Source organism: Vespa mandarinia, chromosome 1 (genome assembly GCF_050613455.1).
Source record: "Vespa mandarinia isolate Hongniang chromosome 1, ASM5061345v1, whole genome shotgun sequence".
In the NCBI taxonomy this organism is placed as follows: Eukaryota; Metazoa; Arthropoda; class Insecta; order Hymenoptera; family Vespidae; genus Vespa; species Vespa mandarinia.
In genome coordinates this window covers 16,860,001-16,876,173 of record NC_140810.1, presented here as the reverse complement: position 1 = coordinate 16,876,173, position 16,173 = coordinate 16,860,001, and the positions used below count along the sequence as shown (strand labels likewise).

Here is a 16,173-nt window from a genome sequence, read left to right as displayed (position 1 = left end):
GAAAAAGAACAAAAGAGAACAAAAAGAAAAAAAGAAAGAAAAAAGATAATGTTATCTTTGATAGTTTGAATTTTAAATTGGAACTCGGTATTCTTAGGAAATATGAAATAAGAAAAATTCGTTGATTTAATCGCAGTTATGGGGATGTAGGACACTACTCAAAATCAATTCTGAGAGCTCAATTAAAAACAATTTGTCTATTGCATGATTCATGATTTTTTTTTTTTTTTTTTTTTTTTTTTATAATAACATAATCGAAAATTTCAAACCTACTGATTATTATTTCTCAGGCTTCAAAGAGTATACAGTATTTTTTTTTTTTTTTTTTTTTTTTTTTTTCATTAAAATCTTCAGTTTCAAAAACTGTTTTTACCAATTCGACAAATAAATATGATCTCTTTTCTAAATTGTTAATAAAACGCGTAATGTGTTCTTACAATAGTCGAATGTATACTAGATAAGTATTCTAATTATTGTAAATGGAGCATCGATCGAAACAACTATGGCTCTATTTATTACATCCATTAATTAGATCGACTCTAATTATGCATTTCATTAAATATTCTTTAGTAATATAATCATACAACAGGATGATGCATTTTAAATGCTGGATGAACCGAGATAATTTAATATGAAATTAGATAATATAAAAATTATTTTTCCTTCTTTCTTTTTTTTCTTTCTTTTTTTTTTTTTTCACTGATTGTTACAAGCCAGGATTGTAGTTATACAATCTGATTAAAGAAAGAAAAAAAAATAAAATAAAATGAAATAATATAATTAGTCTAAAAAAATTGATTAAGGAAGGTCATTTATTTATAAAAAATCACTTAGGAAATTTTTAATTCGTTTGAAGAAATATTTAAACCACCCCGTGTACGTACAAATGTTACCTAACAAATGTTATTTATTAAATAAATGTTATTTATTAAATAAACAACAAGAAAACATATAACTGTTCATATTTAAATATTTCACACATTATTTATCTATATATACCGGTGCAATATTTATCTATATATCTCATGCATTTATGTGCAGTATACACGCAGGCATGCACTTTTGCATGTAAGTACCCGCTATTATATACGTTATATTAATCTACATCCTACCAAACACGTTTCGCAAATCTCAGGAGAGTTCAAAACACGCAGGATTAAATTAATCTTTTTTTTTTTTTGTTCTCGAATAAGAAGTGTTCTAACGTGCGTGATCGATCTGTGATAATATGTAAAATAGAGGAAAAAAAAATATCTTTTTTCTTTTTATAAATTAACAAGGCTCAGTTTTTACTTTCAAGGTCATTATGCAATAATTATTAATTATATCACTTGCAAATAAAATTTAACAATTAAAATAATGTGTATGATATACATACACATATATATAGATATATATATATATATGTATGTATAAACAAATAAAAAAAATTTTAATGCGTTGTCACATTTCATAAATTCCTACGAATTAATTTGTTTAATGAAAATAATATTATTATCTTTTCAATATTATTGAAAAGCGTCATCAATCCGAATTGAGAGTTTCCATCATCCAGTAAAAATATCGATTCGAGTAATACTCTGCTATATTCATTGCTTATACTTATCGCACTGGCTCGACGTCGTTGCAGATGGAGCTGTGTTGAAAAAAAAAATAATAAAATAAAAAAAAAAGAAACTGAAAGAGAACAAAGAAGGAAATAACAAAATGAAATGAAAATGAAAATAAAAAGAAAAAAAAAAATATATATATATATATATATATATATATATATATATATATAAACAAAAAAAAAGAAAGAAAGAAAAAAAGAAAAAAAAAAGTAAAGCAAATGAATAAAAAGAAGAAACGTAGGAAGAGAGTGTAAAAAGTAAAGATAGTGATAAAGGGTCAAAGGTCGATGCTTGCGACAAGGATAGTAGCCCGGCAGAATGCATCTTTCATGCATATAGATATAGGTAGCCTGAAAATAGTAGGCACACTAAGAAGAACGACAAGGAGAAAGAAAGGGAAAGAGAGAGAGAGAGAAAGAAAGAGAAAGAGAAACGTATCGTACTCTGGTCGATGGAAAATACGTGTTTAGTTTCTTGTAGTCAAGTTAGTATGTATATGCGAACGAAAACCAAATGAACATCGATGATGATGTTTTCTTTAAAAACAATACTACCTTCCCCCCGCTGTCTACTTTCAATTATTACTCAACTCGATCAATCAATCCAAAAAAAAAATCGACGAATTCTATACTCGAGAATTAAGAAATAATATATATATTTGTTTCTTTTGCAAAATGAAGAAAAAAAAAAAAAAAAGAAAGATCAATCAATCGAATGGCCTACGTTACTCCTGTAAAATATAATATAATACAATCGATTTAATTCGATATTGATCGATTTGATCGATTAAATCGTTTTACAAGTGCTAATAAATAATGAATCCTATTTTATAAACAAAATATATAATATAAAGAATTGATTTCAGCTGAAAATCAAGAAATATGTTGTACGAAAAAAAACAAAAACAAAAAAAAAAAAAACAAAAAAAATGAATCGAGGTGAATTCTAACTGAATAAACAAAGTATATCGATTGATTCAATGTTGACAATCAATGAGATATCAATTGATCGAATTAATTTCATAAATATAATCGTCTATTTCAAATTTATAATCGTACAAATGATCGATCTTGATTGACAATCGATAAATATATTAATTGAGAAAGATCGATTAAAATTAATTTCATTTTATAAAACCAAAGTATAATGATCGACACGGTCGAAAGTATAGAATTACTTCTCATTCGATGAAATTCGACTAATCGAATTTCCACACTCTATAAGTAGAGTGTAATGATCTCTCTCTCTCTCTCTCTCTCTCTCTCTCTCTCTCTCGTACTAACTAGACACACAAAGAAAGAAAGAAAGAGAGAGAGAGAGAGAGAGAGAGAGAGAGAGAGAGAGAAAGAAAGAGCAAGAGAGTTGTAGAGAATCGTAAAAGTCATTGGGTCTTTCCCCAAGTACATTTACATTTCCTCGACGAAAATAGTCTAGAATCGTGCAAACGTAAACTTTCAAGGCTAATGCCATTCATCGGTCTCCTTAATCGGCGGAGTCACGAAATCGAGCAATTCTTGAAATCTATTTTTATAAGGATCGTCTCCCTTCCTTATGGTCTCATCGTTGATATCGTTCGAGACAACGCTAATGCCGGATTATAGAGGAAGAAAAAAAAAAAAGAAGAAGAAAAAAAAAAGGAAAAAAAAAGGAAAAAAGAAAAAGAAAAAAAGGAGAGAGAGAGAGAGAGAGAGAAAAGAGGAGAAGAGAAAAAGGAGAGGAAAAAAATGTAAAGAAAAAAAAAGGGGGAGAAAAACTTTTCGAAGGATAAAAGCGATAACTATAGTTAAACGAAGCGCGATAATTATTCCCAATAGAAACGACTACGAAAGAATACCTTGTCGGTACATCAATAGACAGATAACTATATGTTTATGTTAAACTGATAATCGATCAACTTTATACTAGACTGATATAGATGAAAGGCAAAATCGAGCCTTTAATAGTAATATAACCTATAATAATAATGATAATAATGATAATAATAATAATAATAATAATAATAATAATAATAATTTTTAAGTGTGATAACGCGAGAAGATAAATTGTATTTTCTCTTTTCTTTTTCCCTTTATTTTTCTTTTCCTTCTTTTTTTTTTCTTTTCCTCCCTTTTCCCCCTAATTTCTTCCCTTTTTATCCACTCCGATCTTCCAACGAAAATCTCACGTAAACAAAGTTTTATTTGGAATTATAAGAACCCATTACTAGTTGTTATTCGTAGATAATAATACGGGACTAGAGTTAATTGGTAAAATCCACTATTCTACCTGTTCGTGTTGAGATAAGAAGAAAAGGTCGAAAGATATGACCTTATCGTAGAAGTAATACGTAGTAGAAAACTCCATAGACATTTTACACAGTGGATTGATATATATATAAGTCTATCTAACAATTTATCTAATAGCTTTTCTTCTTCTATAGTACCGACTTGATTCATAATTAATATATATATATATATATATATATATATATATATATATATAAATATATATATATGTATATATATATAAATATAAGGTTTCATTCTAATGGAATTTTATTAATTATGAATCGATCTGGTATAATGACTAACTATGAAAAAAAAAAAATTAAAAAATAAGAAGAAGAAGAAGAAGAAAAACAAAAAAAGAAAATAATTGAAATTTTCATTCGTCTAATCCAGTAATATAATAATACCTCTTTTCTAAGTGCACCCTTAAGCGGTGGTGGCTGAGGTCCTCCGTTCTCCAGTAAAAGACTCTTGGTGCTACCACCCTTGACTCTTACGCTGCTCCATCTTTGACGCGGTACGTCGGTCATTTTGTCGGTTCTTTCGGCCTCTCTAAGAGATCCGCCTTTAACGCGTAGGGCACCCAAGACCGTAGGTGCGACCGGTACCTCGAGTTGCCCCAAGAGATGCTCCGACATCGCTCGAGGGGACTTTATGCAGGTCATCGTAGTTGGGGCGAGCGTGTTTGCCGATGATACCGACTTCACCAAAAGATCTTTACCTTCCTTAGTCCAAGAAGATAATTTTCTACCGAGCGACAAAGTCGTTGGAGCAGACGTTGCTTCTTGTTCGTTTAAGGGAAATATATCCCTTAGCTCGTTACGATCGTTTTCAAGTATTTCAACGACAGCCGTTGCCGATTTTAATATCGAGCAAGTAGCCGCAGCTGCTGCCGCCGCCGCCGCCGCGGTCGTTGCCGAGGCCGTAGAACCACTTTTACCAACTACTAACGACGAATGTTGTTGACGATGTTGTTGACGTTGTTGAAAGGAAGTCGAGGAAGTACTTGACATAGAACTACCAACGACTCTTCTTCGTGCACCAAATTTATTACTACCGATCCTACCTGTTGTAGTTCTGTTCCTACGAACGCTCAAACACGTTCTCGTACCCTCGATCAAAGCGTCCCTTTCTTCGGAAGACAATTCGCTTTCTTCCTGAAGATCCGATGACGTACTATCGCTAACTCTACCGACACCCCCAATTATTCCGAGATTAGTCGTCGAGTCCTTTCTTATCGAACACGTACCAATGACGTTCGATTCTTTACGAATCACATCCGATGACGTACTACTCTCGCTAGGACGGCTTAAAAAACTTTGTATGTCTCTTTCGTAAGACGACGAACTTGTAGATATCGTTGCGGTATCAATGTTAAATAATCTCGCGTTGCCGTTAGTCGAGGCTGACTTTGACACAAGCGTTCTCTTCCGTGGCTGTTCGAATATTTCCACAGAAAAATTTCTTTCTCCTTCGCTTTCAACTCCACCTCGACCACTTCCAATGACACCTCCACGTCTTCCACCTTCTCCACTACCACCCCCTCCTCCTCCTCCTCCTCCTCCTCTTCCTCCTCCTGCTTTACCTCCACCTTCACCTTTACCACCACCACCACCTCCTCCTCTTCCTCTTCGTCCTCCACCTCCTCCTCCTCCTCCTCCTCCTCCTCCTCCTCGAGATCTATCTCGGAGCTTGGAACGATCTCGAGTCTGTTCTGAGGTGTCGCTGGAATCCGGTCCAACGTGTTGAGGACCCTCGTCTGAAATACTCGAATCCGGAATACTCGTGCTCTGTTGTTTATCCGACTTAAGCAATATATGCTTCCTTCTTATTATCACAGGAGGTGGTAGTCGATTCGTCGTTCTTTCAGTCACGTCGAATTGATCTTTTACCAATCTCAGAGCTATTTGTTCCTCCCTCGACGACGATCCCGGAGGCTGGGATTTCGACAGTTTTTCCTTGAAGAGCTGAATTTTGGCGGAATTCCTTGATCACCGATTTATTTATTTATTTATTTATTTACTTATTTATTTACTTATTTATTTATTTATTTATTTATTTATCCTAGATACTCTTCTTTTCTCTTCGTTTCCCTTACTTTCTCGTTATAATTACGCCACTTAGGCGTAAATATTAGTATCGACTTCAAATGTCGATTATATCACTCCAATTTATATAATAAATCTAAATCGAGCTTTTGCGATGATTTTGAAAGACAATTGGGTAAATTTCTTGTCGAATAATTTCAACTGGTGTTTCTTTCTTATATATTCTTGATGTATCCTTTTCTTCTTCTTTTATTTTCTATTTATTTATTTTCTCTTTTTTTTCTTTTTTTTTTTCTTTTCTTTTAATATCCTCTAACAATCAAAGACGATTATCGTTCCTTTAAGATTTTTATATTTTCCTTTTGATCTCTCTCTATCTCTCTCTCTCTCTCTCTCTCTCTCTCTCTTTCTCTCTCTTTGTGTTTCCCTAATTGTGCAAATGATTACATTTATCAAACGTGTGCTTAATCCGTTTTTGTTCGCGAATTTCTCCCTTAAATTATTATTATTACTATTAGTATTATTATTATTTTTAATATTATTCTTATTATTATTATTATTCTTATTCTTATTATTATTATTATTTTCTTTTTTTTGTTCTGGTTTTCTTTTTCTTTTCTTTTCTTCTTTTTTTTTCTATCTTTTTCTTTTCTTTTTCTTTTAAATCGCTTTATCCTTTTTCTTCTCCCTCGCTTTGTGCTGCGAATAAATATTTCTTCACAGATGGCTATCGCAAAACTTTATTACCGATAAATGATGAATATTAAACGTTAAACATTATACACTTATTTGCAATAATATAAGCAATTCTTCTTCTTTACTCGTGACTTAGTAGTTAACGTAGAATTTTAAATTTCATAAAAATCACACGGTGCCCCGTCTCCTCTTTCAACTTTTTCCCGCCCCTTTTCTTTTCTCTTCCCGTATCGTTTTCGCTTTTTAGCTCGAAAACGAACTTTGAAAAAGTTCTTCGATCAATCGATTATACGTTATCAGTTAGTTCATTTCTTTCGTTTCATAAAATATCGGTATAAAATGTAAAAGGGTCGTTGACTTAAACTTAATCTCCCAACGTTTCCTTTTTCTCCTTCTTTCTTTCTTTTTTTTTCCTTTATTAATTCTTCTCCTTCTTCTTCTTCTACTTCTTCTTCTTCTTCTTCTTCTTCTTCTTTTATTTTTGTTTTCTTTTGTGAAATTGTTTGTTCTTCTTTCTCCGTTTACTTTCTCTTTCCTTCTTTTTTCTTTTTTCCTCTTCTTTTTCTTCTTCGTTCTCACGTATACGCAACGAGACTCCAAGAGACCGGTGAGGTGGGGGGGCTGGCTCTCGTATTCGATTGATTCGTAATTTAGCAGTTAATTAGTAATAAATTTAATGGATGGAACACGACGACAGTCTCAGTTGGGAAAAAAAGTAACTTTCTGGATGTCAGTCTGAACGTCACAATTATTTTCTTGCGTTTGTTAACCTCCTCCCTTCTTAATTTATAATTAATCATATGTTTTTCGTCCCTTATCTTATGCTTCTCTTTCTCCTTCTTTTTCTATTTATCTTTATCACTGTTTCTCTCTCTCTCTCTCTCTCTCTCTCTCTTTATCTCTGTCTCTCTCTCTCTCTCTGTCTGTCTCTCTTTATTTCTTCTTTAAAAATTTTTTTTCTCGAATATGTGCCTTCCTCTCTCTTCTCCGTCCCACATATGCTCCGTACCCACCCCTATTACTCTTCCTTCCTCTTCCTTTATCGCGTTGCTTTAACGGAAATATTGCGCAATGCGCAAGAACGGTTACGAGAGAAGCGAGTAGGATCGTGCGACCTCTCTTTTCTTCCTCTCTCTCTCTCTCTCTCTCTCTCTTTCCTCTCCCTCTCCCTCTTTCTCTCTCCCTCTCTCTGTGTCACTCTCACTCTCTCGTACTCTCGCCCACTCTTTCCTCCCTCTCGCGAATCTTGACGAAATAACAAGATAGCAAAAAAAAAAAGGGGTGGGAAGGCAGGCGTTCGTTAAACTGATGGCGAGAGGCAGCTAGCTTGGTGGGGGGGAGGGATGAGGGGTGGGAGGTTGGTTAAGCTAGTGGATGGGTGGTTGTATGATTAAATTTACAAGACACGAGACAACGTACGAGACAACAAGAGACAACGAAAACAGTATAAAGTATGAGAAAAAAAAAAAAACGTGAGAGAGACGTGGAGTCAGACTGAAGAGAAGAAAGAGAGGGAGAAAAAATTGAGGGCAGAGAGGGAATTGTCAATGGGATCGACAACGTAAGACAATAGATTATTATTGACAAATTTGAAATAAATATCAACGATCAATCTCGGATATTCCACTATTCGACAATTAATTTTGTTCTTCGTTCTTTCCCCTTTCTCTTTTTTTTCTATCTTTCTTTTTTTCTTTTTTCCTTTCAATTATTTAAATTATAAAAAAAAAAGATGGAAAGATGAAAAAATCCATAAACTCGTTACCATTGAATCTTTCGAATGTAAATGCATACAATTTATATATATATATATATATATATATGTATATATATATATATATGTATATATGTTTGGCACGATTTAATACTAAAATAATAATCTTCGATCGATGCACAATTTGTTCCCCGATCGTATATCATCTTCCTGTACCCTCATATCTTAAAAGATAACGAACAAACCTCTCTCTCTCTCTCTCTCTCTCTCTCTCTCTCTCTCTCTCTCTCTCTCTCTCTCTCTCTCTCTCTCTTACTCACTCTCTCTTTCACTTTCTCTCTCTCTCTCTCTCTTTCTTTTTTTTTTTCTATGTAAATGGTGTAGAACGATCGAGTTAGTGAATAAGCATACGAGTGAATATATCTGAAAGAGAGATAAAAAGAGAGCGAGAGAGACAGTGTATGTGTGTGATCGAGAGAGAGAGAGAGAGAGAGAGAGAGAGAGAAAGCAAGTGAGAGAGAGAGAGAGAGAGAGAGTGAAAGAGAGCAACAAGGAAGTGGGGTGGTGGGCAGATAAGGAGGGAGGCAGGGAGAATCGAGACGGGAGGACACGCGTACTTTCGGTCAATTACAAATCTTATTGGACGAGATCGAACGAGAAGAAACGTTCTATTTTCTTTTCTCCCTTTTCTTTCATCGAAACTACAATCGCATTCTTTCTTTCTCTCTCTCTCTCTCCCTCTCTCTCTCTCTCTCTCTCCCTCTCTCTCCCTTTCTCTCTGTCACTTTTCTTCGGTCTTTCTTTTTTTCTTTCGTTTTCCTTTCTTGCTTTTTCTTTCTTTCTTTCTTTCTTTCTTTCTTTCTTTCTTTCTTTCTTGCAAATACAAAATTTAATTCCTTCTTTAGCGTTCAATCGAACGACGTAACTTTATCGTTACTCCAAAATGTCCATATCACTCTAGCTCGCAAAGCATCCATTTCGTGAACGAGCACTCTTCTTTTTTTCTTTTGATTATAATTATTTAAATTGTTTTATATGTATATATTATATATATATAGAAATATATATATATATATATTTTTTTTTCTCTCTTTTTTTTTTTGTTAAAATAGAGAACGAACGATCGTGTTTACGATCAATGATCTTGAATTTATCCAATACATACGACGTATTATATATGTATTTCGTTCGGACTCCAATATCCGATATTATAATTTTCGACGTATAAGACGAATTGATATTTTCGAGAAATAATAAACGATGATAATTCGCACTATACTATTAAAAAACACCAATTCCGCGAGTTCGACGATCCACTATGGTAATAATAATTGGACGGACGATGGTTCGAAGGAACACAAAGGGCCGACGACGACGAGGACAAGACCGAGGACGCTCGGCGACGAGTCCATGTACGTGTTATGTTGTCGTTCTTTACTTAACGAAAAAACACTTATATTAAACCCCTTATCATTCCCCGATCCCCTTTCCGAATTATTATAACGATTATATTATTTTGTTCTTCCTTTTAATCTCGCGTAAACGTATAAAATGAATAAACACGTATAATAATAATGTTTTATCCTTCTTTCACACTTGTCCTCTTCGAAATATATGTATATATAATCCAGATATGGCGTAATTATGCCATGTAATTAGATTTTTATCCACGTCGGTTAATTATCTTCTCTTCTTATTTTATTCGTGATTACGTACGTGCGTCATGAATATCGTCGTAGCTTCTTCTCACCTTGAGCGAAACAGGAAAAAAAGAGAGCTCATGAGAGAAAGAGAAATCGATGTAGCTCTGCTGACGATGACGACGACGACGACGACGACGACGACGACGACGACGACGACAAAGACGAGAGAAACGAACGAACGAACGTACGTACGTACGTAACTACGTATGTAAAATCGCGGGAGAATAGTAAATAACTGGTACAAGTGGTGTATGTACGTGTAAAAGAGCGCACTATCGACACTGGCCACGCGAGTCTCGGGGTGCGTCCATCGGTCTGGATCGTTGCGGATGCTTCGCCGGGCGAGACATTACCTCTCACTCTCTCACACTCTCTCACACATTGTCTCTCTCTCTCTTTCTCTTTCTCTCTCTCTCTCTCTTCTGTATAAGTGTGTGTATGTCGCTCGCTCACGCGCTCATTCGCTCTTAGTCGAATATTTTCGATGATCCTCTCTTTCTCTCTCTCTCTCTCTCTGTCTCTCTGTCTTTGAAGTGATACACAGAGCGTAAGAGACACGACCATACACAGGATTTAGAACACGCGATATGAGGAAGGTCGAACAATGAAGAAAGAAAAAACTTCGTGAAAAATTGAAGAAATTCGATTTTCTTTTCCCATTCCAACTTTTTTTTTCCCCTTCTCACACTATTCTCTCTCTCACTCTGTCTCTCTCTCTCTCCCTCTCTCTCCCTCTCTCTCCCTCTCTCTCTCTCTCTCGCTCTCTTTCTTTAAATTGGTCGAAGCGCGCGCGAAAAGACGCGTCCTTCCGGTCGTTTCTCACTGTGCTTGCTTGCTACTACTATTCTCTCTCTTTCTCTCTCTTTCTCCCTATTTCTTCCCCCCTCTCTCTCTATCCTCTCTCTCTCTCTCTCTCTCTCTCTATTTCTTCCCCTCTCCTTCGTCTTGGCGTTTCTCGATACGCGCGCCTCGGCGGTAGTAGCGGGACCAGAAACGCGCACGGTCCTCGACAACGCCAACAACGAGGACAAAAACGACGAGGACAACGAGGACGACGATGACAAACAAAAACAACGAAGACAACGACAAAGATAAAAACGACGACGACGACGACGACGACGACGACGACGACGACGACGACGACGACGAACAAAGACAACAACGAAGACGATGATGACGATGACGACGACAACAGGCAACGGCAACGGCAACAACGATGACGGCGATGACGGCGGCGACGGCGACGACGACGACGACGACGGCGACGACGCCGACGACGACCCACCTGTACTGGTTTCTGTTCTTATTGATTCGGCGCGTACGCGCAAGTCTTCTATTCTGCGCCTGCGACGCTACGAAAGGCAACGCGTCCGAACCAACGACCGCCAATCGTCGACGACGACGGAGACGTCCCGCGGAATTTAACGCAAACCAAATGCAATCAAAATATTACATAGGTTTTTTAAATAACTATGTTTCGAAATGAAACACATCAGTTGCCATTTACGTTGCCAGGAAGACGAAAACGACGACGGAAATGACGAGGATCAGGACGATGAGAATGAGGATGATGAGAATGAGGATAAGGACGACAACGACGACGACGACGAAGACGACGAAGACGACGTACAGTCTGTTTGAACGACGCCTGGCGTCGCTCTGTCGGCCAAACCACCACCCATCATACCATCCCTCTCTGTCGTCCGACTTTCGTCGCCCCCGTATTTTCCCCGAGGCCGCGACCTACATTCCAACTATATCAACCTTCTCTCTCTCTCTCTCTTTCCGCCCCCCCCCCATTCGCTTGCTCTCTTTTTCTATTTCTAGTTATAATAATTTCAACTTTCTACGCATTAACTATTCTTATTTCCCAATTTATTTATCGAAGTTATCGTATCCTTACTTTACTTTTCATTATCTCGTTAATATCCCTATTATATTTTTGAATAATAAAAGTATCTAATTCTCTCTCTCTCTCTCTCTCTCTCTCTCTCTCTCTCTCTCTCTCTCTCTCTCCCTCTTTCTATCATCAGTTAATTTCATCGTTATAAGTTTATCTTGATTTTTCAAATTTTTTTATTATTTTTATTATCGTCATTTAATTATTTGTTATATTCTTACTTTTCTTTATTCTTTCTTTAATATCCTTATCAAACTTTTGTATAATAAAAGTACCTATTCTTTTCTCTCTCTCTCTCTCTCTCTCTCTCTCTTTCTCTTTCTATCTATTTATTTCTCTTTCGAGGTTATTTCGTCTGTGTATCTTCATTTTGACATTTTTTTGTTCATCACTTATTTGTTATATTTTTTCATTTTTATTTTTTCACTTTCTCGTTAATTTCTCTGTTAGATTCTTGTATAATAAAAATGTCTACTCTTCTCTCTCTCTCTCTTTCTCTCTATCTCTCTCTCTCTCTCTCTCTCTCTTGCTTCTTTCTTTCTCTCATTGTGGGTTATTTTGTAAGTCCTTGAACAACGTCTACCTTGATTTTTCGTCTACCTTGATTTTTTTACTATCTTTATTATCGGCATACATTTATTATATTTGTACTTTTTCATTTCTTGGTTAATATTCATATTAAATTTTTCTATAATGGAAGTGTCTATTCCCATTTTTCTCTCTCTCTCTCTCTCTTTTTTCTCTCTTTCTCTCTTACTCGCTTCCATTTTTTTTGTCTTTAGGTAATTTTCACCTTCGTATTTCTACTTTGATTTTTCGACTTTTTTATTATTTTTATTATCGTCCCTTAGCCATTATATTTTTACTTTTTCATTTTCTCGTTAGCTTTCCTATAAAAATTTTTTTGTACAATAAAAGTGTTCATTCTTCTATCTCACTCTGCACCTTGTTTTTTTCTTTGCTATTTTTAAAATTGCAATTTATTTATTATATATTTTTTTGCATTTTCTCATTACTTTCCCTATTAAATTTTCCTATAATGAAACATCTTTCTTTTCACCCTTTTTGTCATCTATCAAGTTAATTTTCCCATTTTTATATATACATACACCTACATTTCTATACCTATATTTCTATTTTTATATTATTTATAAGTTTCTCATAGTTCATACATACATATATATATATAGAATCTTTTTCTTAATTTTCATATGAAGTCATACGATAATAAAATAACTTTGTTTTTACGTAATATAAAATGTATGAAAAGAAGCTAGCTTACTCTTTTTCTCTTTCCCTCTCTCTCTCTCTCTCTCTCTCTCTCACTATTTGTACCATACAATATTTTTCCTTTCGTTTAATAACAAAGTAAGAAAATAATAGTAAACTTATCCGAGCAAAATAAAATAAATCGAGTATTGCTTACGATAAAGCAAGCAAGCAAGCAAGCAAGCAAGTAAGAGATTCCTATCTATGAAAAGAACTACGTACGAAGTTTCCTCGAATCATTTCTACACGATTCCATTTCTATCTAAGCTAATCAATGATTTACGAGTAAATCAGGGTCTGTTCGTAGCCTCGCGAGCCAACAACAACCGGGTCAAACTTCTGGATATGTACTTTTACGACAACTTTTCGACTTATCGATATGCATTCCCCGATGATATAAATTTCTATCCTGTCGAAAGCAAATACCCGTAAAAGAATTCACATATCTCTCTCTCCTTCCCACTCTCTCTCTCTCTCTCTTTAACTTGTCTATCCATCGATTTCTAAATTTCGCGCTATTTATTCAGATACGAAAAATCGTATTCAAAAATTGTTGATAAACTCGTACAATAAAGATTTAAAAAAGCCATTTGTTCGCGATCGAGATATATCTAATCTTTTCTTTTCCATTATAAGAAATATAATAGTATACGTTAGATAAGCCTCTTTTGTCCTCGTTCTTGTCTAACTCTTTCCCACCCAACCCTTCCCCACTCACCCTTCTTTTTTCTCTCTCTCTCTCTCTGTCTCTCTTTCCTTTTTATCTACGTACATATGTACTTACGTACGTTGATATTCAAGCTTCTTTATCGATCGAGATACCGTGGCAAGTACCTTTGTTTTTAACATGTTTTCTCACGAGATACGATCTACAATAGATCACGAACGTATCCTACATTGCTCGTTACATCGTCGTAATTATTTTACTCGTCGTAATTATCATCACCCTCATCCCCGTCCCATCGATCCCTTCATTAACTCTTCTTCCTTTTTTTTTTTCTTTTCTCCTTTTTTCTCCTACAAAACACTATTATCCGTCGAAATGTATACTTATTTTACATTATACTTTACATTGGCGCCATCGAACTATACCATATTTTCTATGTACTACTATTGTTATTAATAATAATAATAATAATAATAATAATAATAATAATAATAATAATAATAATAATAATAATAATAATAATAATAATAATAATAATAATAATAATAATAATAATAATAATACTGTTACTAATAATAATATTACTACTATTTATTTAAGTATCATTCGGAGAAAATCTTGATGATCGGCTTACATTTTCATTTTCCTTCTTTCCTCTTATTATAATTTTACAATTTTAAAGAGAGGAAAATCATTGCGATTGTATTAGATACGTTTTTCTTTTTTTTTTTTTTTTTTTCTTTTCTTTTCAATATTGAAAATCTCTCGTTTGTTTGCAAAACGATTAAGTATATAGGAATAGTAATCAAAAGTTCTTAGATAACATCGTACATATCCGAAGTTTTATTATACGATTAACGCGTTCGACTAACTTTAATTAATAAACTTTTGTTCGTACCATTAATTTTCTTAGTTAAACGTTAAAGCGATACGTGATAGTAATATTAAATCATCGATAAAAACGATTGTTCTTTTCATTTTTAATGGGGTAGGGGGTGGGGGGGTGGGGGAAGAAGAAAAGAAAGAAAGAAAAAAAAAAAGTAAAAAGAAAATGAAAACAAAAAATTATTAAGGTTAAGTGTAGAAAAGAGTTGATTCATTTTTAACTCTCCTCGACTCAAATGGCTACTTCAAACTTCATACTTTTCTCACGTTTTTATCAATCAAACTTTTCTTCCGGATGTTCATAGCATCCTAAATAAACGTTAGACAGATTTATATATATATATATATATATATATATATATATATTTTATATATATTTTATATATATATAAAATGTAATATAAATTGTATATAATATATACATTATATATATATAATTATATACATATACAATTTATATTATTTTGTGTATTGAGCATCAAGCTGTGTATAATTTATATTATTTTATATATACATATTGTTAAATAGTAAATATTAATTATATATATAATATATATATATATATATATATGAAATATACATAAAATATATCTATAAGAATAATTTATATGTATGTATTCGACTACATAACATACATATTACATTAAATCAAATCTCCACTCTCTATTCACCCTTCTTTATATTCCTTCTGTATTTAAATATATATATATATATATATATATATATATATAGAAAGAATATATATAAAGAAAGAAAGAGGGAGAGAGAGAGAGAGAGAGAAAGAGAGAAAGAAAGATAGAAAGAAAGAACATTATTACACTATGGTATTAAATTCAAAAAAAAGAAAAAAAAAAAAAAATTATCAGAACTTAACTCAAAAAGAAATTTTCTCATATTATTGTCGATCTCTCTATCTCTCTCAGTCTCTCTCTCTCTCTCTCTCTCTTTCTCTTTCTCGCTCAAACGAGAGAGAAAGTTTCTTTCTAAAGAGTTTCAAGAACATCGAAACTTCTAAATAAAGTAAAGATCTTAAAGATGTATCTACATGCATATAGATACATACGTATGTATGTAGATATTTAGAAACACGTGATAAGAGTGAATCCGATCGATGGATATTAGGCTCACCTGTTCGGCACGCGGTCTGATCTTCTCCTCTTGTTCCTTGGCAAGGTCCTCGACGAGATCATGGAGGAGCCTAATATCCTGGGGGCTGGGGGAGTCGACCCTGCCAGCCCCCACACTCATTGCACTGTGGGGCGCCAGTTCACAGGAGTCGAGAGCTTCACCCTCTGCACCTTCTCTCTCGCTATCCTCTTCTGCTTCTACTTCTTCTTCTTCTTCTTCTTCTTCTTCTTCTTCTTCTTCTTCCTCTTCTTCCTTTTCTTCCTCTTCCTCCTCCTCCTCCTCC

At 34.1% G+C, this 16,173-nt stretch overlaps 2 protein-coding genes across 16 annotated transcripts in view; both read right to left on the bottom strand.

Annotated features, from left to right (window-relative positions):
* sei (potassium voltage-gated channel seizure) overlaps positions 1 to 16,173 on the bottom strand; it is a 150,364-nt gene that overhangs the window by 36,796 nt on the left and 97,395 nt on the right. Inside the window, exon 1 of one of the 15 annotated variants that reach the window (XM_035871401.2) lies at positions 15,891 to 16,173. This exon is cut by the window's right edge and continues 238 nt beyond it. The exons of the other annotated variants lie outside the window; for them this stretch is intronic. Within the exon in view, the coding sequence (XP_035727294.2) occupies positions 15,891 to 16,173 (283 nt within the window). The remainder of the gene's footprint in view (positions 1 to 15,890) is intronic. 15 annotated transcript variants of the gene reach the window in all.
* On the bottom strand, positions 1,451 to 8,560 carry LOC146873334 (uncharacterized). Its single transcript, XM_085663236.1, has 4 exons — positions 8,555 to 8,560; positions 5,580 to 5,847; positions 4,288 to 5,477; positions 1,451 to 1,636 (listed from the first exon to the last, which is right to left on the bottom strand). Exons 1-4 carry the CDS (start codon positions 8,558 to 8,560, stop codon positions 1,451 to 1,453), a joined length of 1,650 nt encoding a protein of 549 aa, XP_085519362.1.

What these genes read in the sequence shown, in the direction of transcription:
- LOC146873334 (XM_085663236.1), bottom strand. An exon ending in CTCAGAACAGACTCGAGATC is followed by an intron (nt 5,478 to 5,579) that starts GTTCCAAGCTCC and finishes GTGGTGGTAAAG; the next exon opens with GTGAAGGTGGAGGTAAAGCA. An exon ending in AGGGTGCACTTAGAAAAGAG is followed by an intron (nt 1,637 to 4,287) that starts GTATTATTATAT and finishes TTTTCAACACAG; the next exon opens with CTCCATCTGCAACGACGTCG.